The sequence below is a fragment of the Pteronotus mesoamericanus genome, unplaced genomic scaffold, assembly GCF_021234165.1.
Source record: "Pteronotus mesoamericanus isolate MK-2021 breed Mesoamerican mustached bat unplaced genomic scaffold, CSHL_Meso_final scaffold_167, whole genome shotgun sequence".
Classification (NCBI taxonomy): Eukaryota; Metazoa; Chordata; class Mammalia; order Chiroptera; family Mormoopidae; genus Pteronotus; species Pteronotus mesoamericanus.
Genome location: NW_026555308.1, coordinates 23,000,517 through 23,022,836, shown reverse-complemented (window position 1 = coordinate 23,022,836; position 22,320 = coordinate 23,000,517). Strand labels below are relative to the sequence as shown.

General features: G+C 49.2%; 1 protein-coding gene across 1 annotated transcript in view; it reads left to right on the top strand.

Annotated features, from left to right (window-relative positions):
* COL26A1 (collagen type XXVI alpha 1 chain) overlaps positions 1 to 22,320 on the top strand; it is a 177,248-nt gene that overhangs the window by 25,029 nt on the left and 129,899 nt on the right. The window contains exon 2 of the mRNA XM_054589277.1: positions 18,089 to 18,211. Coding sequence (XP_054445252.1) covers positions 18,089 to 18,211 — 123 coding nt within the window. The remainder of the gene's footprint in view (positions 1 to 18,088; positions 18,212 to 22,320) is intronic.

Below are 22,320 nucleotides of genomic sequence, written 5' to 3'. Positions count from 1 at the left end.
CTACGATTCTAGCTACACGAGGAATCTAAACTAGCCAAACGCATAGAAACAGAGAGTGGAATGGCGGTTGCCAGGGCTGGGGGATGGGGAAGGGGAGGTGCGAGTCAGAAGGGTGCAGAGTCTCGGTTAGTCAAGATGAGTAAGTCCTAGAGATCTACTGTGCAGCTGGAGCCTGTACTTAGTACCGTATTGTACACCTAAACATTTGCTCAAAGGGAGATCTTGTGTTAAGTGTTCTTATCACAAAAATTAATAGCAATAAATAAGAGGGCAGGAGGGAACTTTGGGAAGTGGTGTATATGTTTATGGCATAGATTGTGGTGATTGTTTCACAAGTGTGTACTTGTCTCCAAACTCATCAAGTTGTATCCATTAAATACATGCAACTTTTTGTAGGTCAGGCGTCCTACAAAAAGTGGCTTAGGGAAAAAAAAGCAGGTTTCGAGGCCTCACTGTGTCACATGGTTCCATATGCCCTGTTGTGAGGTCTCTTTTGGAGGGGAGAAAACCTTATCCTGAGGAATTCTAACCAAAAGCGCAGCCATCCCACCGCAGGACTGATTAAAAGAAACCTTCCTGGTAGGAAAACTGCAAGTCATTAGTTTTCAGCCTTTTCATGTGTGACCATTGGGTGGCCTGGTTCAGAGCATTCTGCAGCTTGCGATGGATTTCATTTTTCTGTTTTGATCCCACGGTGAAACCATAAACAAAGAGAAGCACATTGGCTGGACCCCCTCTAGGGCAGGAGTGCCCCCGGGACCCTTTAAGATGCAGGCAGCCCGTCCTCCGAGTGGCCCTGGGAATTGCCTGTCTGCGGCGGTTACTGGGAGGATTGCTCTGTAGTCAGCGAGGCTGGAGGGAAATGGCTCTGCAGAAACAAACCAAGAACTTGAGCTGGGTCTCTCCTCTGGGTGCCAAGGGAGAGTTGTAATTCCGCTCCTGTGATTTTGTGCCTTCCTTGTGGCCAGATAAGAGGGAGAAGAAAGGTGAAGCGTAGGTGGGCTGCCCGGCCACAGGCACATCTGTCTTCGGTCACAGCAGAGAACGAAGTGGGGTGAGGAACTGCACCCGGTCAGGGCAGCTGGGGTTCTCTGGAGCCTGCAGCCTTCTGGTGGGGTCTCAGTCCTGAGGTCGTGAAGGAAGGGGCCGCTGGAGAAGACCTTCTGGAACTTAGCCCTGTTCACATCCTGCCCTTGCTTATAAACTGTTCTGATGGCTCCCCAGGTCCCAGACCGAGGCTAGAACCCTGAAGCTTGACATTCAAGGCCTCCTGTGGCCTGGCTTTTCCAAGCCCACTTTTTGTCCATTGCCTCCCTTCACTCAGCCCCGCAGAGCAGCTCTTTGGGCAGTTCCAGGGCTTTTAGGCCTCTGCGAATGCCCATCCTCCTCATGAAGGTGCCTCAGCCCCGACCTGGAGTCAGGCTTATGCTGGCTGCTGGGAATACACAGAGTTGAGCAGGATGTGGCTGGTCCTTTGCATCCCTGCCCTCAGCCAGTGTGGGGGCCTGGAGCAGGCAGAATTTCATGTGTTCTGGGAGGAACCTGTGAAGCCCAGGCCAACGCGGCAGGAATGAGAGGCGTAGGCAGCGGCTGAGCGATGCTGAGATGGCAGGAAGCTGTGGCACGGGCAACGGGTCTGAGAGGACACACCCGGAGAGTGGTGCTGATAGCTGAGAGAAGGGCCATGGGAAGGGAAGCCATTTTTGTGTGTGGGACACTGAGTTTGCGTTTGAAGCTGGGGATGGTGCCGTGCCAGGATGTCCTGGCGGAAATGTCCCGGGGTCTTCCCCGTAGAGGTCTGGAGTGGACAAGCCCGCCAAGGCAGGCACAGAGGGGAGGAGGAGGGCCTCATGGGACCTGGGGACCCCAGCGTCCAGATGAGGCTCAGGGAGGGAGGAGGAAAAGCAGGTGGTCGTGGAGCTCAGAGGATCGTGAGGGGACACTTAGGAGGCTGGGATTGAGAAGTGTTGTGTCACCAAGAGGCCCAAGAAGAGAACAGAGAGGAAGCCTTAGCTGGACAGTGCAGGTGCAGTTGGTGGAGGGGAAGGCACAAGAAGCCAGCAGGTTGAGGGGCGAGTCCAGGCAGGAAGCTGAACCTGGAAGTGTGGATTCCTCTTTTGAGAACCGTGGCCCCCACGAAGAGCAGGGGAGAGAACCTCGGGAACCAGGCTTTGTTGTGAGAGCCTGGAGCATTCGGATCCTGGAGCAAGAGCCAGTGGAGAACATGGGGGAGCTGGCAGTGCTCTCCTGTGGGCTCAGTGTTCTCAGGGGTCGGGGAGGTGACGCCGTGTGTAGGAAGGGAGCAGAGGAGGAGGAGGAGGGGAGGGGGCCAGGGAGGGCCAAACTGCCGCCAGCAGGGCGGGCCCTGTCCACTGTGTGGCCGGGGGTTGTTCCTTCTGCAGCCCAGGCCTGGGGTGTTGCTGGATGGACAGGGCTGCAAGATCAAGAGGCAGAGGAGCAAGGAGTGAAGACGGACAGGAGCCCATGGAGGCCGGGGTGAAGCTTTTAGGGTCAGAGTCCCCGTGCTGTGGTGGGGTTGCCCTTCCCATCCCTCCCAGTGGAGAGAGGCACCTCCTCCTCAGGGCTCCGCCAGGACCCAAACGGTTGCCTAGTCTTGTCACCTGGCTCATATTTGGGTGGTTTTCCTGTGTCATCTGTGTCCTTTCCCCAGACTGCAGGTCTCCTTTTCCACGTTGTCAGCCAGTGGCCCTGTCAGGGTCTGGTGTCTACAGGGGTCTTAATACATGGGAATTGGCCAAATGGCTTAGAATTGCCCCATCCTATGTTTTTAAAAAACTTTCCCCCCACAGCCCCACTTAAATACAATAAAAGGCACAGACTTAACCAGACAGCTCAATGAGTGTCTCTGTGCGTGCCCTCTCACATGGCCACCGTCAGGTCTGGAGAGAGAGCTTTTCCAGTGCCTGAAGGCGCCTGTGAACCCCTGCCAGGTAGTTCGCCCACCCGTGACCACCGTTCTGATTTTTTCTCCGTAGACTAACTCTGCCTATTCTCCCCCTCCTTCTCCTTTTTACATTCATTGATTTTAGAGAAAGCGCGAGAGAGAAACATCAATTTGTCTTTCCCCTTATTTATGCATTTGTCGGTTGATTATTGCATGTGCCCTGGCTGGAGATCGAACCTGCAACCTTGGCCTGTCGGGACAATGCTCGAACCAACTGAGCTACCCGGCTAACAGGGTGCTCTGTCTGTTCTTGTAAACAAAAAACAGTCATACGGTATAGACTGTTTTGTCTTCTTTCATCAACATTATGTCTTTGAGACTCACTTATGTTGTTGGGGTCAAGTTTGTTCTTTTTCTGTGGTGTAGTGTTCCATTGTGTGCATTCAATACTTTATATATTCATTCTCCTCCTCCCTAATGGACGTTTGGGTTGTTTCCCGACTTATCCATTTCACAGTCTATTGAGGAAAAAGAGCTGGAGAGTCTCGGTTTGAACCTGCCATTTTCAAGTGAGGAGATTGAGGCTTGGGGATAAGAGTCACCCCAGGTCACCTGTGGAGTTACAAGGAGAACCAGTGTGAATTCCCCATTTCCTGACTCACAGGCCAGTGCTTTTTCCTCCAAAAAGGTAGAAATGCAGACTCCAGAGCTTCCTCAGCAAACAAGTCCAGTTGGTGCCTCTTCCTGGGTTTAGGGTGGCCGAATCCACCCACAGCCCAGTGCTTGACCATTTAGTGCCCCGTGAAAGTCAGCAGGTCACAGAGGGCTGGGCAGTCTCCAGGAGGTCCAAGTTCTCACATCTTGACCAACAGTAACAGCAATCATCAGCTGTAGCAGCTGCCTTGTTTCCCGCATTTACCGTGGGCCAGGCCCAGTGCAAGGCCTTATCTACGTTATTTATCCTGTCCTTCCTGCTTCCCCATCCATGGTGCCTGGGAAGTGGGCTTTCAATTTCCTCTTTAATTGTCGTCACTCCCCAAAGCAGGGATAGTGTCCTCAGAGGGACTCTGCAGGGGAGGGGTGTGGACTTTTCTGATGTGAGGTCTTTCATCATTAGATCACAATGGGGTGGCCATCTGATTAGATCAGTTGCCTGGCTGGGGCGGATGTGGGAGGAGGGGCAGTTGTCCTGGGGAAGGTGGGCGAGGGCTGCTCTTGTAGGCGTGGAGGTGCTCCCCTGGGGGTGGGCAGCGCCCTGACGCGCTCAGCATGGGTTGGAATCTCCTAGATTAGAGATGACAATGTGTGTGTGTGGAGCTAATAGAACACGGTGGACGTTCAGATGAGTCATCCACCCAGGGCCTAATTACAGTCCTGGCAGGGGGACGGATGAGTGCGAGTAAAACTAGAGACTGTTGCTCGCTGTTCTGGTGCCCGCAGGATTTGATCGTTTCATTTTCACAACAACCCTTTTGGTATTGCCATCCTAGTTTTGTCCATGGGGACTGAGGCACAGAGAGGGTAAATCAGCTGTCTAAGGTGCCTCAGGTTATACCTGTTTTATAGGTGAGGAGAGTGGAGGGAGGAGGGAGAGGGAGGGACGTCGGGTCCTTGTCCCATTTTTGTTCTCTGTAACTCGGCGGTTGAGGGTGCCCTCAGGATGGTGCCCGGTTGCATAAGAGCCAGGAACTGGGGGGCCTCCCTGTGTGTCTGGCCAGTCACAACCACACTTCTTCCTCAAACACACCCGCGTGTTACACTGTGCAGCATTTCTTCTCGTATATAGTCTTTAAATGTGGGCAAATATTTGTATAAAGAATTCTGTTTCTAATGGACTTTTATTCTAATTTTAAAGGTGCCTTCTTGTGGGAAATAATCTGATGGTTAAATATGTTAGATTTGAATGTAAGAATCCTAAAGTCGCTTCTTCCAATACACAATTTATGTACATTCAATTCTGCCATTGAACTCATTCATTCACAAAACATTTCACTTATCACCTACTTGGTTCCAGACACCACTGTGGAGAGGCAAGCCAGGTGGGTTTCTGCTCTCAGAGACCAGAGAGATAGAGACGGTGCCCTGGGAGGTGGGTATTTGTGGCTATAACGGGTGGACAGAGTTGTGGGGACCAAAAGGAGAGGGTCAGGCTTGTCCAAAGGGTCAATAAAGATCTGAGAGAGGAGAGGCTGGGTGGGGAGGGCGGGAAGGGGCATTTCTGGAACAGACCGACTGTGGGGGGCTAGAAGCCCAGATAGGGGAGGGCCACAGCTCCGCCTGGGCAGGGGATGGCAGGGCCCATGTTCTGGGGGGAGCTCGGGCAGGTGCTACCAGAGCGCCCTCAGCTATGGAGACCCTCAGGGGATGGCAGTTGGGAGTGGACTCTGTACCTTCCAGACCGTGGTCCACACCATCTCTGCACCTTCTTTCTTCATTCATTTGTTCATTCGACACATATTCACTAATGTGCACCTCGTGCCACATTCGGGCCGAGGGCCGGGGAGGCTCACTGTGTCTGCCTCCGGAAGCCAGCAGTTCGACAGGGCAGGTGGACAGCAGCGCACGTCTGCACAGGACATGCCCCACACAGGGCGCTCAGCTTTGCTAGAGAGTCTCACCGAGCCCTGGCTTGGGGATGACTTTGCAGACCCAGCTGTTGGCAAACTACCTGCCTGAAGAGGTTGTAAGGCTGAGGCCTTCCTGGCACCTCCAGCCCGGTGGGCAGTAGAAACTTGGCCCTGACTGGCTGGAGGGCATGAAGTGGCCATTGGCTCAGCCAGCCTGGTTTCCCAGCCGTCTGACTTCTGGGGGAGGGGCAGTGTTGCTCTGGCCCCTCTACTGTATTGCTGCCTGTATTGCTGCCATTCTTGTGTTCCTGCTCCATCTGCTGCAGAGGAGGTGGAGGCCCAGAGAGGGATAGGCCCGGTATGAGGTCACAGAGCCATTCCCACAACTGGACCTCCCACCCAGGGCTCTTGAAGCTCTTGGGGGAAGAGCTCTGGAACCCACTGGCTTGTGTCAGAGGGAAAACACAGGTTCCAGTGGTGTCTAACTCACCTTTTCTCCACCTGCTAGGGCATCTTCATTAGCAGACAACAGTTGGTGTTGGTAGCAAGGTGCCTCTAAGCGGCAGGAAGAAAAGGCAGGTTTGAGGAGAAGTGGTGGACCCAGAGAAAAGGCAGGACTGAATCCGGAATGTCATGTTCTTTCTCCCGGAATCAGTTCCTTTGAGTTCTCCGTGGCCTGCCGTTCGAAGGGGAACTGGGGAATTCCTTAGAGACTCAGACAGCTGTGGGTTGCAGGGTGCCCTCATTCTCTTGGAAAGAGATGCAGGTCCAGAAGGTGTCCTGCTCGCGAGGGAATGGCTAGGTTGCAATTGTGTGTGATCCTCTGGCGGGTATCAAATGCCAAATTCCACAGCCAGTCCCTTTCAGCAGTCACATTCCTCAGATTCTTATCAGGTTTTTAATTTTTATTTTTTTACCTCTCAAGTGAACACTGGGAATTAGTCATCCTGCTGATTGCAGGAGGATGGGAGAAGATTAGAAACAGAGGAGTCTTGGCTTTCTTCCCGACCCTGCCACCAGCTTTCTGTGCCACCTTGGGTCCCCCTTTTTGGGGCCTTGCTTTTCCACCTGTAAAAAGGGGGTTGGGGCAAGATGCTCTTGAAAGGCTCCTTGCAGTGTAAAGCCTTCCTAATTCTCCATCCAAGCCCACCGCAAGATGCTTTCTGGAAAATATACCTAAACAAAATTCTGTGTGCTTCCTGAGTGGGAGGCTCTTCCGGCACGCTTGCAGCAATTTGGGAGTGGTGGCCTTTCCGTGTGTCCCTCCCTCAAGAGGAAGTGTCCCACCCCCTGAAATGCTGCAGCTGAGACTCATAGAGACTGGCGTTCAGAGTTCCAAGCGGCCAGGCCCTCAGTGAGTTTGTGCGTCCCTGCTAAGCATTCTACTGTGTGGCTATACCTAGGTGCAATAATAACCATGCCAGTAACTACCACTGGCCTTCTTTAGCAAGTGACAGACTGCTTACCTGTTCATTTATTTTTGTTGATCTCAGGTTGTATTCTATTTCCATTTTATAGATGCAACTGAGGCTCAGGCTTGGCAAAGCCTGTTCAGTTAGGCAGAGCAAAAGTGGGCCTGCAGGCTGGCTCTCTGGCCTCACCGGTGTCTTGTGCCTCCCACAGTGGCCACGCCGTTAGTCCTTGCATGAGGCAAGGGTCCTGTGCCGTTCGTGAAAATGGTGACCGATGCCACCTTGGCTGGCAGCCTGTAGTGGGAGGCACGAGGCATGTGCTACGGTGAAGTTTATGGAAGGGAAACATCTTCAAGTCAGAGCAGTCTGACCCCCGCTGACCCAGGAACAGGCTATGAGACTGGCCGTGAAGACGGCCTAGTGGAGAAAAAAAGACAGACACCATACGGGGGAAGAGCACAGTCTTCTTTTTCTTTAAAGAGAAGAGATTGAGCTAGTTCAGGATTGTGATTATATTTCCATTATGAAGTACAATCATTTATAGTTTAATAGTCACCCCTACTATCTGTCTAGAGCTTTGCAGTCCACAGATTCTATTCATGTAGTTGTTATTGCTCTTGAGATTTCCAGCAATCCTTGGAAGTTGGGCTCCCACTTTGTAGATGAAGAAACTGAGGCTCTGGAATTAAGACTTGCCCAATGCTATGCAGGTTGTAAGAGGAGAAAATAGGGCAAAACTAGGACTCCTGCTCTCACATTCTTATGTCTTGATTGTCCTGTTTGACAGCAGGTTATTTTGATTAAAAAGTTTTCATATGTGAGTTGTAAAAACTCTACTCAATTGGGATTAAGCACAAGGTCATTTAATGTTACACATATTAGGTAATGGGTGGCAGAGAAGGGTAAAAGGAGTTAATGTCCCCACGGGGTTGACTTTAACCAATGAGAGACAGGGAGAACCCGACAAATAAATCGTCTTTCATCCTGAAAAAAAAAAGAAAAAGAAAAAAAAGAGAGAGAAATAGGTGGATCCAGGATTGGTTAATTTGACAGCATCAAATGCTCAAAGATCCTGTTTTTTGCTCTGCCTTTTCCAGGCTGTCTTCCCTCATGGCTCTAAGACGGCTGCCATAGCTCCAGATATCACATCCTCACAAAACTGCACAGAAATAAGGATGAGCTTCTTTTGCAACTTCCCCTCTGCCCTAGGTGATAATGTTTTCCAGAAGCCTCTCAGCTGACTTTCTCTTACTTGTCATTAACCAGAACTGAGTGAACATGCCCAAACCTCGACCTATGAGATTATGATTTTGCCCACCTTTCTTGAACTTACTGATGCCCAGAGTCTGAAAATTGGGGTCTGTTAGCAAGGAAGGAGGAAGAGAAGTTCAATGTTGGGGACACATGTGTCATATATTGGAGTTAATTTTGCCTCTGCCTCTCTCACAGTCTGTCCTAAAGGACATAGAGTGCCTACTGCAGGGGGTCCTGGGCCCCCTGTTTTTTGCCACGTGACTTACCTCACAGCCACCTGGACCAGGGATGAGCATGTGACCCAGAGCGACTAGGCCTGCTGGGGCCTGGGTGGACAGAGGAGCTGGGCCATTCAGTGTCTGTGTCTCAGGAAATAGAACTGAAAGAGAGTGAGGTCATTCAAAGTGTGGTCGGCAAGGAAATAAGAAGCTCACACCAGCATGTTAACCAACCTTGCCACTGAGTACGTGTATTTCCTCTTCGGGGAAGTTATTTAGCCTGTCTGGCTTCTTCTGTAATGCAGGCATGGTGGTAGTTTTTCCCTGTAGATTTTTATAAGGACTGTAGGAAGAAGAGGCATCAGAGTCTTGCCACAGTGCCTGGCATATCGCAAGTGTTCAGTAAACGTTAGTTCCTCATATTTCTGTCTGACTTCCATCATGTGAGTGGGGCATTTTCCTTCCGCATCACTGGGAAGCCTGTTAAATGTGCACATCCCTGGGCCTGTCCCCACAGGATCCGAGGCAGCGTTGGTTTTGGGAGGTGGACCGTGGAGGACACAACTGCTGGGTCCTGTCCTTTTCTTGGGCACACAGAAAGCCCTGGTTTCTGCAGAGACCACGCTCTGACTAAATGCAGCATGGTCTATGGTGGACACTGAGGATTGTCATTGGGTTCAGAACAAATGTGAGGCTCCTTATTAGGTAAAAGAGCTGGTTGGTTCCAGTTCTGGTCCTGGGTTCTGTGTAGTGAGTGTTTTTCACTAAATGTGCGTGGGAACGCCGATCCCACGGAAAGCACTGAGCACCATCTTCTCACAACTTGTTGACTCTGGTCTGCCTGTTAAAGGAAGTCATCATGGGTCACTATTGAAATGCTCAAAACCACACGGTCCGTTTGGCTAAATCATGTGTTCCCTTAGCTGCCCCCATGCAAAGGGGAAATTCAATCCGTAAGTGGGTGATGTTCCATGCACGGTTCTTTCCAGCCTTCTCTCAGGTGAGGGAGGCCTCAGGAATTCCCCACCGTGGAAGGTGCCAGAGAGTACGTGAAGTGGGAGGAAGTGGAGAGGCTGCATGCGGCACAGCTGTGCTCCCCGGGGAGGGGGCGCTGGGCTCTCGGTCTCCCACAGACAGGAATCCACACGTTCTCCCGCGGGGCCTCAGTGCTGGGCCCTGGAGCCCATGTTACCACCCTTCTCTCTGGGCAGAAAGATCAGGTCAGTTCTGTGAGGCTTTCACATAAGCACCCTTTCTGTGTAAAAATCGGCAACCTTAAATTTTCGTTTATTTTCCCCCAGTATTGCCTTCAAATAGACGGTCCCAGTAAGAACGATTGGGGGGGATGCAGGCAAATCTATCTGCTTATGCAGATACACCTACTGGTTTTGTGCCCTAAAAGCTGAGCAGGACTTAGTGTAACATACACTCAGTTATTCTTACCGAAACAAAACCATAAGTTTGAGTAGTGGTTTAGGTGGGTGAGAGATGGAGAGAAATGTCAGCCATAGAAACACTTCCTTGGAAGAGATTGTGTGGTAGCCCACGGGTGGGCCTGATTCGGACCCAGCCTGCCCGACAGCGAGAGAGATGAGGGAGAAAACCATCTGGGGGGACTGTGTCTGTTTGTTCCAACTGGGCTCAACTCCCATCCTCTGTCCACCTCTCCCCGCCTCCTCTGCCACCAGAGTGTCCTCCTGGAACCCCACTGACCAGGTTCCCCTCTCGTTAAATTTCCATGTATTCACCTCTTATTTTCCAAAAGTGTGAATCTCTAAGCTCCTCAAGGGCCAATTGTGTATTTAAAAAAAAAAAAATTCAATTATAGTTGATGTTTAATATTATATTGGTTTCAGGTATATAGCATAGTGGTTAGACATTTATAGAACTTACAGGGTGATTCCCCCAATAAATCTAGTACCCATCTGGCACATACATAGTTGTTACACTATTCCCTATGCTGTATGTTACATCTCCGTGACTATTTTGTAACAACCAATTTGTACTTCTTAATCCCTTTGTGTATCTTCACCTTCCTCTCACCTAGTGGGAGTCCTGCCTCTGCTCATCCCTCCCAGGATGGGGCACCCACTACCACCATCGTGGGTAGCCCACTGCACCCATGGCCGCCTCTCCCGGGAGCAGGCTTCTCCTTACCTTTCAAAGGTTCTGACCTGACTCTTGGCTTCTGGGGCCTCGCGAGCAAGTCTCGTCTGGTTCCCCTCATCAGCAGGAACGTGGAGAGCTAGACTCCCAGATGCCTTCTCCCACCATGGTTCTCAGCCTGGTTCTGTGCAGTGTAGCTGAAGGACCCATTGGCCGTAGTCCTCACCCGCTGGAGGTGGCAGATGCGCATCTCAGGGCGTGGGGCTTTCCCTACCACTTCCACAAATCTTGGGCTTCTGACTTGTCCTCTTCCCACAGATACTCACTGCGCTACAGACCAGCCCTTCCTGTCACGGATCTCTGTCATCTGCCCATAGGACAGCAGTCACAGCTCTCTCCTTCTAGTGCGCTGGATGTTAGTCTGCTTTTTCCCTGTTGGGGCTCACGGCAGATACCAGGCTGAGTCTCCAGGAAGCAGACTCCGAGACAGGCTCCAACCTGAAAGATGTGCCTTTGGGACAGCTCTTAGGAGTGAGGCCTGTGGAAGGGAGGGGACAGAAGCAGGAGGGCATATAAAGAATAGCTGAGGGCCAGTGACAGCTACCAGTGACCTCCCAGGGAGCACTGCAGCTGGAATGGTCCTTCAGAGTTGTCCTGACAGCAGGCACTAGATGGGGCCACGCTGGGAAGAGCAGGTCTTGGGAGAGGCAGCTCTGGGCGGGGAGGCTGCTGGTAGGTGCCTGCTGACAGCGCTTCTGGCAGCGCTTCTGGCAGTGGGGGTAAAGGTTCTTCATTGAAGGAGATCTGGGTGGCACAGTGCGGTGTCTGCCACGCGTGGTTGGCTAGAGGGGAGGGAAGGGAGCAGGGGTGTTCTTGACGTTATTCTATTAAGACAATCTTAGGTTGTCTCTGTGTTTTGGGAGCCATAGCACACACCGCTGACTCACACTGAACTTGTTGGCGAGAACCCCTACGCCCCATCTGGGGCTTGTCGGCTGGGGTTTGGGGCTGCGGTGCCGGACTCCACATTCGCCCGGTCATGTTTCATCTTGTTAAATTTGGCTCCTTGCTCAGGGCTGGGGAGATCTAACTTGGATCCTGACTCTCTCCCAAGACCCAGGCCCCTGTGCCTGCCAACTCCTGGTCTTCCACAGCTTCCTTCAGCAAGGCTGCCTCCATCTCGGTCTGCTGCTCGGACCTCTCCCGGTGACATGGCTGCAGGCGGAGCCCTAGGCACTCTGGGGCGGACTTCAAGTCATTCTGGCAAGGTAGCCAAGTGCCTAAAGGCTGGACTTGAATCTTGGTTGCCCGTTGATTTCTCGGGCAGCCTTGGATATGTTATGAACCCTTGTCCTGCGCCTCAGTTTCCTTATCTGTAAAAGTGGAACAATAACAGTGCTGCTGCCCAGGGTTGTGAGAGGATGAATGAAGGTCTGCCTCAGGCAGCGGCGGGGAGGAGGCGGCCGGGAGCCGGACCAGCGCCAGGCCCGCCCCGGGAACCTTGCGTGGCCTAAACGGCCCTCAGCTATGGCTGAGTGGTTTTTCACATGGGGTGGGGACAGTTCCTTGCTGTTAGGCATGTGAGATGATCCCCTGAGGGACTGGCTGTTAAGGGCCCACTGGGGGATATTGTATTTGCTCTCTGACTCTCGCAGTCCTCACTGGCAAAGTGGATGCAGCCAAGAGTTTAGAATTAGAAGTCTGAACTTGAAGAGCTAAACAGACCGCTTACTCATGGGTGACCTTGAGGCTCCTCTAGAGTCCCAGGTTCCTTCTCTATAAAATTTTCTACCTGAGAATGTTGAGAAGATGAAATGAGGTCACATATGTGTGTCAGTTTACGAGGGATGCCATAACAAAGGTCATCCCAGTTTCCTCTTTTTATGACTCCAATCATATTGGATCTTCTCACAGCTTGTTGACTCTGGTCTGCCTATTAAAGGAAGTCATCATGGGTCACTATTGGGCGGGGAGAGGTGGACAGAGGATGGGAGTTGAGCCCAGTTGGAATAAATGGACACAGTCCCCCCCAGATGGTTTTCTCCCTCATCTCTCTCGCTGTCGGGCAGGCTGGGTCTGAATCAGGCCCACCCGTGGGCTATACCACACAATCTCTTCCAAGGAAGTGTTTCTATGGCTGACATTTCTCTCCATCTCTCACCCACCTAAACCACTACTCAAAGTTATGGTTTTGTTTCGGTAAGAATTTGCCATTTTAACTTACCTTTTTAAAGAGCCTATCTTCAAATACATTCTGAAGTACTCGGAGTTAGGGTTTTAACATATGATTTTGGGGGTGCTAAGTTCAGCCCATAACAGTGTGTGAAACTGCTTTGCCAACCATACACCAGGTCTGGAGGTGTGAGGCCTGACTGACCACTTGCAAGGGAGAGTCTCTGTGTGATCGGGAGCTGGGCTGGCTGTTTGTGCCAGGGTTGTTCTCTCTGCTTGGTGGAGGCTGGGAGCTGGCTCCTCTGTCTACGTCTATGGAGACCAGCCAAGGCCCCATGGGATCCGCTTCATGGGTCTGACCTCAGTCATCTGGGTTGCTCTTCTGGGACACAGGGCTTGGGGTCAGATCAACACACCTTTAGGAGGTCTGCTCCCAGGCCGCTGTCCTCAGGAGCCTGTCTTTAGTCTTCTGGTAGGCAGGGGCTAGGACAGACGGATGCACAAGGCCCTGTGGAGCATGAGGTGGGAGTACTTCTCCTGGCCTGGGAGTCAAGGTGGACTTCCAGGAAGGGCTGGAGTCTGGAAGGAGAGACCAGTAGGGTGAGTTAAGAGTTGGCCGAATGGAAGAAGGTGGGGTGACATGCCAGGGAGGACAGTGTGACAGTGTAAGTGACAAGATGGAGCCTGGTAGGAGAGGGAACCTGGGAAGTGGGTGGGAACTATAGAGGATGAGGAGCTAAGAGTTTCATGAAGGAAGGTGACAGGGCCAGATTTGTGCTTGACGGAGCGCCCTCTGGTGGCAGTTGGAGGAGACGATAGGGAGGCCCGCAGGGGCTGCGTCTGAGGGGAAAGATGAGCGCTCCTGAATCAGGACGATGGGAAGAGGGCGGGCAGGAAAGGGGGCAGAAGGTACACTTGCCTGGCATGGGGGCTAACTGGCCATGGGGAGTGACACAGGAAGAAGGTGGAGTCTGGGGCAGTTTGCTCCTGGGGTTTCAGGGTAAGGGAGCCTGGAGCTCAGGGGTGCTGATCACCAAGGTGGAGCGACTTAGGGCTGGACAGTGATGAACTCGGTATTGGACGGACTGAAATGGTGTGACTTGAGGTGTCCCATGGGCTATGATGAAGTGTGAACCCAGTAGAGCAAGTGGGGCACATATGAGAGGAAGCATTGAGGGGACACCACATGGGGGTGGAGCCCAGTGTGGGACACGGAATGGGGGCAGGCTGGGCGGTCTTTGTGGAGAGGGAGGGCATTTTCAGGGCTGGGGCGGGGAGGGGCTTGGTTTTAGCTCAGAGCACAGGGTCCTGGGGATGGAAGGGAAGCGAAAGATCAGATCCCAAAGCAAAGCTCAGCTAGGATGGCTGGGGCTCGGGCCGGATGGGGGAGGGGCAGCCGGGGCTCGGGGGCTGCCGAGGGGCTGCTGCAGTGGCATCTCCTGGGTGGCAGGCAGCATCGGAGACAGGTTGGTCAGTTTTGTTTAGAGGTGGGCCTGGGCCAGGGATGTCCTGAAAGCTCCTTCATTCCATTGTGACATAATTTCCTGAAGCCACTTAGCACTTGTTTTCCCCAAGGACCCTAAATTAAGGATTTCATGGCTCCGCCAAGCCACGGAGCCAAACACTTAGCGAAAGCTGCTGCGGGAGCAGCCCGAGAGCCTGGTAGAGCAGGGCCAAGTCAGACACTCCTCCCCATCCGGAAGCAGGCCTCTTTTCATAAGGAGGGGGCCTGGAGGGGAGCAGATCTGCCCCCAAGGCTGGGAGTGAGGTTCCCATCCGGGACCCTTCTTGAGAGCTCAGCTGGGGAGGGTGAGGGGAGATGATGGAGAGACATTGCTGAAATGATGCCCAAAGTTGATGCCAGTCCCCTCCCACCCTGAGGCTGCTGAGGAGGGCACCCTCACTTCCTAGGCAGTCAAGGACCAGCCCTGCCACTCTCCCAAATTCTGCACCCGGGACCATCCTTCCAGGAGGGTCATAAAAGGGGTGGACATCTCCTGCCGAGCTAGGCCATGGTGGAGTGATCTGTAGCCCATACAACCAGGTTCACCCCCCACCGATGGGGTGTGGGGTGCGGATGTGCGGTGGCATGATGTCACCCGCCAAACAGAAGACGTACACATACTGCTCAGGGCACGGGGGTCCTAAGAGGTAGCCAGATTTCCCAGCCTTGGTTCCTGCAGGTGAACGGGGTTTTGAATTCCATCTGAAAAGCCCCGGAGCCTTCTTTCCTCTTCTCTGCCTGCCTTCTTCGTTGTTTTTGGCCAGGTTTTGATTTGGGAAGCCATTTACAGCCCATTAAAAGATCAAATGTCTGGAGATGATGAATCGAGGCATTTGAAAATGTTTTAGAATTCACAGCTCATTTCCCTATAGAAAGCCCTGACCCAGTGTGATTTCGAGATGGCCGGACAGTCTGTCTGTCCCAGACCTCCAGGGGCAGATCTCGGGGTGGGGTGCTGTCCTTGGATTGGACAGTAGTTCATCCTGAAGAGGCTCACACCACAATGGCGCTGATGCTCCCTGGGAGAAATGAAGGAAGGGCTCAGGCCTCGGATGCCTCACAAAAGTTCCAGACCCAGTTTCCCTGAGTAACTGGCAGAGGCAGGAGTCTAGGTTTGTAGGCGGAACCCTGCTGGTCCCCTGGGCAAATAGGCTGGATCCCTTTCCCAGCTCAGCCTCCGGTTGCAGCTATGGGCAATGCGGTTTAACCTTCCAGCACTTCTTTCCCCAGCTGCAAAATAGGAAGGGCAAGCCTTAGGCTCTTATAAATATGGTGGCGTTTCAGTAGCCAGTGGATCAATAATGACACCTTGCGGTATGTAATGATGCATGGTTTACATACCACCAAGCTGGATGCGCTTGTTAAGAATTCACAATACCTTGGAAGATAGAATTTTGAATTTTTCATATAACTGAGGCTCAGGGAGAGGAACATCATTTCGCACGAGTCACACAGAAGGTTGGTGGTGAAACCAGCTATTGCATGGAGTCTCCTGGTGCCTTTGGGGACAGGCATCAACTTTTGACTACTTTCTCATTTTCTTCTATAGTATTTTTGACTGTGACAATATTGGTAATATACATTTTCCTAGAAAGTTGTCAGGATTTCAGTACATTTTGATGTAAGATCATGCATCATATTTACTTACAATTTCTAATCTCTTTTTTGGAATTTTTTCTTGTTCTTAATGTCTGTGCCTTTTGTTTGTTTCTCATTATGAATTGCCTATGCTTTGTCTATTTGATTTTCTTAAAACCTGTTTTCTGGTTTTGTTGATTCACTTTTTAAAGTAAACTATTTCATTAATTCCTGCTTATATCTTTCTTAATTCCTTTCTTTTCCTTTCTACCTACACTGCCTTCTAATTGCTTTATTTATTTATTTTTTTTGTAGCTACTTGCTTGCTTTTCCAGCATTGTGTTAATAGGATTTTCTGTTTTATTTATTTTTTTTTTGTGGTTGGTCAGTTTTGTGTCCTCTTTCTTGCCTTGCTAGAATTTATTTTCGAATTCAAGAATATATTGAATTGTATATTTTTCTGCTACACAATGTTTGACAGCTTCTATATCCTTTCCTTGAAGAAGACAGAAATCTCAGCAACTTTTGGTTCATTCTGTCCCCCATACAACCTCCCCTCTTTGCCTCTCCCATATTGCAATTATCTTGGACTTTAGATCTAGGCTGTTATTGCCTTATTGGTTCTTTGTTCATAACTGCTTCTCACATTTAATATATTCCTCTTATGTCCTTTATTTTATTTTGCTACAATATATCCTTTAGTAATTCTTTCAGAAAAGGTGGCTGGTAACTTTCTGACTTCCTGAGCATCTGACAATGTCTTTATCTCACCATTGCCTTTAAAGGAGAGTTTGCCTGGGTATAGGATTCTGGGTTCTAAATATTTCCTCTAGGAGCTTGAGGTAATTGTGTCACTATATCTTTGATTCTGATGTTGCTGATAAGAATAAGAAGTCTAATTTCAGTCTATTACAGGTAATCAGTTTTTCTTTTCTTTCTATAGCACTTAATAGTTTCTCTTCATCCTGAGTGTTCTGAAATTTCACCACAAGCTGTCTGTTTTCTTCATCTTGCTTAAAACTCAGTGGACCCTTTCAAATTAAGACCACATGTCTTTCTTTAGTTCTCAGAAATTTTCTTCATTATTTCCTCAGCTATACATATCCCTTTGTTCTCGCTGATCTCTTCTTCCAGAGCTGCTAATAGATATATATTGGAATTTGTTCTGCCTTCTAGGTCCTCACCTTTCCCCCCACATTTTCCATCTCTTTTTTCCTTTGCAGTTCATCCTTGCAAATTTCGTGGTGCAGATTTCCAGCTCATCAGCTCAGTTTTCAGCAATGTCCATTCTGTTTTTCAGACCATCTGTTGGGCTTTTCATTTTCATAGCCATACATTTCTTTTCCAAGATATCTAATTTTTTCATTTCATAATATATTTTTTAAAAGATTTTATTTATTTATTTTTAGAGAGAGGAGAAGGGAGGGAGATAGGGAGGGAGAGGCACATTGAAGTGAGAGAGAGAAAGTGATCGGTTGCCTCTCACATGCCCCCAACTGGGGACCTGGCCCACAACCCCGGCATGTGCCCTGACTGGGAATTGAACCGGCCACCTTTCAGTTCGCAGGCCAGCACTCAATCCACTGAGCCATACCAGCAAGGACCCGGACTTGATTCTTGATACCATCAGGGATGACGATCTGGGTCCCACCTGTCTGGCTCCTTCCACTGTGGTCCTCTGACAATAACCTGAGGCCCATGTGAGTCATGTCCCTGCTCAGAGTCCTTCAGTGGCTTCCGGCCGACTTCATGATAAGACCCACATCGGGCCTGGCAGACACCCTGCCTCTTTATCTTGGCTCCTCCCCTTCCTACAGCCTGTGGGCCTTGTCCGATTGCACTCAGGTCCTTGTGAGATAGCTGCACACCGTGGTCTATTTTACCTCTTGCTTCTGCTTACACTGCTCCCTCATCTGCTAATGCCCCTGCTTTCACTGCCCCCACACTTTCGGTCAGCTGACTCTTATCCTTCAGCATTCAGGCGTTCAGCTTTCTTAGGACCTGGGCTGGGTGTCCTGCTTTGTTCTCATAGCTCCCTTGCTCATGATGTAGTTGGACCTATGGCCGTGTGTTCCTGTGGGTCATAATCATCTGCTCGTCTGTCGTCCCCACTGGAGCGGGGTTTCCTGGCAGGCAGGGGTACAGCCTTTTTCACTGATTCCACACGGGGAGTTTATAACTGACTGTGATGATGCCAGGATTTGGTAGCCAAAAGGGGAGGGCATTCTCCCTTCCCCTTAGACCTGAACAGACGGTCTCTGTGGGCCCCTTACCCAAGAGGACGAGCCCCCAGGCTTGTGCAGGGGACTTCCGACCAGCAGTTGGCTCCTCAGGAACAGTCAGCGCTGACATGACTGTTGTTCTCCCCACAGGCACTGGTGCCATCACACGGTAACACGGACAGTGTCCTGCCAGGTGCAGAACGGCTCGGAGACAGTGGTCCAGCGCGTGTACCAGAGCTGCCGGTGGCCCGGGCCCTGTGCCAACCTTGTGAGGTAAAGGCCGCAGGGCCGGCTGGCTCTGCCCTTCTTTTCTGTTTCCTTGGATGAATCCAGCCCCAGCACAGCTGCGGGGGGGGGGGGGGCGGGCTGATGCTCAGAAACAAGAGTCAAGTATACATTTATGGAGCACCTTCTGTGTATGGGGGGTCTGGGTGTGCAAAGATGAAAAGGATTTGCTCCCTGTCTTCACAGAACCTCACAATCCAGTGGGAATTTGATGGGCAGAAACTCACAGTGGTCCATGAGTAGCGTGAGGGAGGGAAGGGGGGGGAGAGGGCCAGGTGAAGCTGAAGATGGAAGTAGCCTGCTTTGGGGCTCCGGACTGCAGTGCGTGTCTGTGGTGCCGGGGAAGGCCCGCTGGCCTCCAGCCCTGTCTCCCTCCAGCTCCACCCTCTCACCAGCCCCACCCTGCGCCGGAGCTCCCAGTGGCACTCAGCATTCACAGGGAGAGATTTCTTTTTTCTTCAATTTTTAAAAATTTAAATTTTCAATTACTGTTGACATATAATGTTATTAGTTTCAGGTGTACAACATATAAATTAGACATTTATATAACTTATAAAATGATCATCCCAATGATTCTAGTATCCACCTGACACTATACACATAGACATTACAGTATTACTGACTCTCTTCCCTATGCTGTGCTTCACACTCCCATGATTATTTTTATAACTATTTGTACCCTTCACCTTTTTTACCCATATCCTCAAACCCTTTCCCATATGGCTCCCATGAATTTGCCCTCGATATCTATGAGTTTGTTTCTGGGTTTTTTGGTTAGTTTTATTTTGTTTTTTAGATTCCACATGTAAGTGAAATCATATGGTATTTGCCTTTCCTTGTCTGACTTATTTCACTTAGCACAATACCGTCTATGTCCATCCATATTGTTGCAAATGGCAAGATTTTATTTTATTTTTTTATGGCTGAGTAATATTTCATTGTGTATATACAGCACATCTTCTTTATCCATTCATCCATTGGTGGACACTAGGTTGCTTCCATATCTTGGCTATTGTAAATAATGTTGCAATAAACATAGGACATATGTCTTTTCAAATTGGTGGGAGTTTTTTTTTGGATAAATACCCAGAAGTGGAATTACTGGGTCATATGATAGTTCTATTTTTAATTTTTTTGAGGAGCCTCCATACTGTTTTCTATAGTGACTATAACAATTTACAATCCCATCAACAGTGCGTGAGGGTTCCTTTTTCTCCACATCTTTGCCAACACTTGTTGTTTGTTGATTTGTTGATAATAGCCATTTTGACAGGTGTGAGGTGATATTGCATTGTGGTTTTAATCTGCATTTCCCTGATGATTAGTGACATTAAGCATCTTTTCATATGTCTATTGGCTATCCATATGTCTTCTTGGGAGAAATTTACATTCAGGTCCTCTGCCCATTTTTTTAATTGGATTGGTTTTTTTTTTTGGTGTTAAGTTGTATGAGTTCCTTATATATTTTGGATATTAACCCCTATTGGATATATCATTGGTGAATATTTTCTTCCATTCAATAGGTTTTCTTTTTGTTTTGTTGATGGTTTCCTTCACTGTGCAAAAACTCTTTAGTTTGATGTAGTCCCATTTGTTTATTTTTTCTCTTGTTTCCCTTGCCTGAGACCACATTTTCAAAAAATATTATATACTAAGAATGATGTCGAAGAGTTTACTGCCTATATTTTCTTCTAGGAGTTTTATGGTTTTGGGTCTTACATTTAAATCTTTAATCCATTTTGAGTTTATTCTTGTATATGATGTAATAAAGTGGCCCAGTTTCATTCTTTTGCATGTATCTGTCCAGTTTTCCCAACATCATTAACTGAAGAGACTGTCTTTACCCCATTGTATGTTCTTGACTCCTTTGTCATAGATTAATTGACCATACAGGTGTAGACTTATTTCTGGGTTCTCTATTCTGCTCCATTGATCTATGTGTCTGTTTTTATGTCTGTATCATGCTGTTTTAATTACTATGACCTTGTTGTATAGTTTGATATCAGGTAGCATGATACCTCCAACTTTGTTATTTTTTTCTCAAGGTTGTTTTGGCTTTATGTGACCTTTTGTGGTTCCATATAAATTTTAGGACTATTTTTTTTCTAGTTCTGTGAAAAATGCCATTAGGATTTTGATAGGGATTGCATTGAATCTATAGATTGCTTTGGGGAGTATGGACATTGTAATGATGATAATTCTTCCTCCCCATGAGTACAGTATATGCTTCCATTTATTTGTATCTTCTTCAGTTTCTTCAGTGTCTTACAGTTTTCCAAGTATAGGTCTTTTACCTCCTTGGTTAAATTTATTCCTAGGTATTTTATTCTTTTTGATGCAACTGTGAATGGCATTGTTTTCCTAATTTCTCTTTCTGGTAGTTCTAGTTCATTATTAGTGTATAAAAATGCAACTGATTTCTGAATAGTCATTTTATATCCTTATTTTCATTTTTTAAATGGGAGAGTTTCTTAACTTGGGGTCTGCATTGTAAACAGTGTTTTTACATAGCTCATTTTATAAGGGGAATGGCCAAGTAAGTGGAGACATCTGCCCATTTAAAATTTTAAGACAAATGACTGCTTTTATATGCTGTGTTAGAGGGATGGCCACTGGGTCATTAATGATGAAAAAGCTGAACCCCCCTTCCATTTCAGGAAAGGGCACAGAGACCCCCTCTCTCTCCCTTCTCGGTGCCCTCAGAAGCTGAATCTGAGGCTCTTCTGCCTTTCTCATTAGCAGGGAGCTTCAGAGGACCAGATGGCCACTTTAGTACCTTGGGAGCATCTTCTAAGAAGAAGTCTTCAGAGTCTGGCCTGTAAAAGACCCTGACAGGGTAGACTTCAGCTCCCAGCTCATTTCAGAGGTGTCTGCCCTGCTCTTCAAACGGGGAAGCTGGCCGGCCCTGGAAAGCAGGCCACTGAGAAGCAAGGCTACAGTTAGTTCTGCCTCACAATTCTGACTCCTGCCGCTCTTGCTTTTTGCAAGGCGGGGAGCCAAACTTGGGAACAGCTGTTTTCAAGACATAGAATTTGACTTTAGCCAACTAATATTGTCTTCAAAGTTGAGGCATAAACACGAAGAGTTGTGTGTTTCTATTTTTTTCTACATATTTTCGCCAAATTGAACGTTAGCTGCAATCCCAGTGTTGGGCGCACACTGTAGCAAGCTACCAGGGTAGAACAACAGTGTGCACGCGTGCGCACATGTGCACGTGGGTACGCGCACGCACACACACACACACACCCCATTGTCGTAATTGTGCTTGGGTTTGAACATGAACTATTAGGGTTTTTTTAATTGAAAAATCTTGGAAGGAAGGGAATGGGGCTGGCTTTCAAACTTTCAAAATTAAGTTGTGATTTTTATCCTTTCTAAATATGGTAATACACCTTTAAGAAAAGCTGAACAGGCTAACTATTGAATCACTGACCTCCCCTTTAAAAATTTCCAATGACCATTAATTTTTACAACTGCCCTGTGCTTTATGACTTAAGCAATTATCTGAACATTGTTTCAGAAGCCTCAGGATCTAGTGTTCAGTTTGGGGGTTTATAGGCCTTTCGGAGAGTCCTTGCCCCCTCCTCAGGGTCAGGAACTGAGAACGTCATGTTCAATCAGAGCAGACATGCATTTGAGACAAGCCTTCCCTTTGCCCTCAAAGTGTAGCTGGACCTTTGTTAAGTAGAAGATAATTTTCATTCTTTTAGAGGAATTTCTTACTTCTTGCCTCAATTGTTATCGTTATTTTTGTTATTATTATTAGTTAAAAGAAGAGGGGTTAATACACCTTTCTTTCTCATCGGTAACCACACATTTGAGTTATAATTGGGGTGCACCCCCTCTGCGGTCCTGGGACTGCTGGCTGGGCAGGTTGCAGAAGGCAGGCAGGTGCAGCACTGTTAGAGAGCAAAGTGCCTGTCCAAGGTCACGAGGGTAGTCACAGCAGATTGGTTGGGCTTGACTCTGGCCCATCAAACAGGCTCCACCCAGATGCTCTGGAGGTTGAAGGCCCAGCTCCCTTCCTTCCACGAATAAACATTTGTAGATCTCCTTCTGTATTCAGGCCCCAGGGAGAGTATGGTATGCAAATGCAG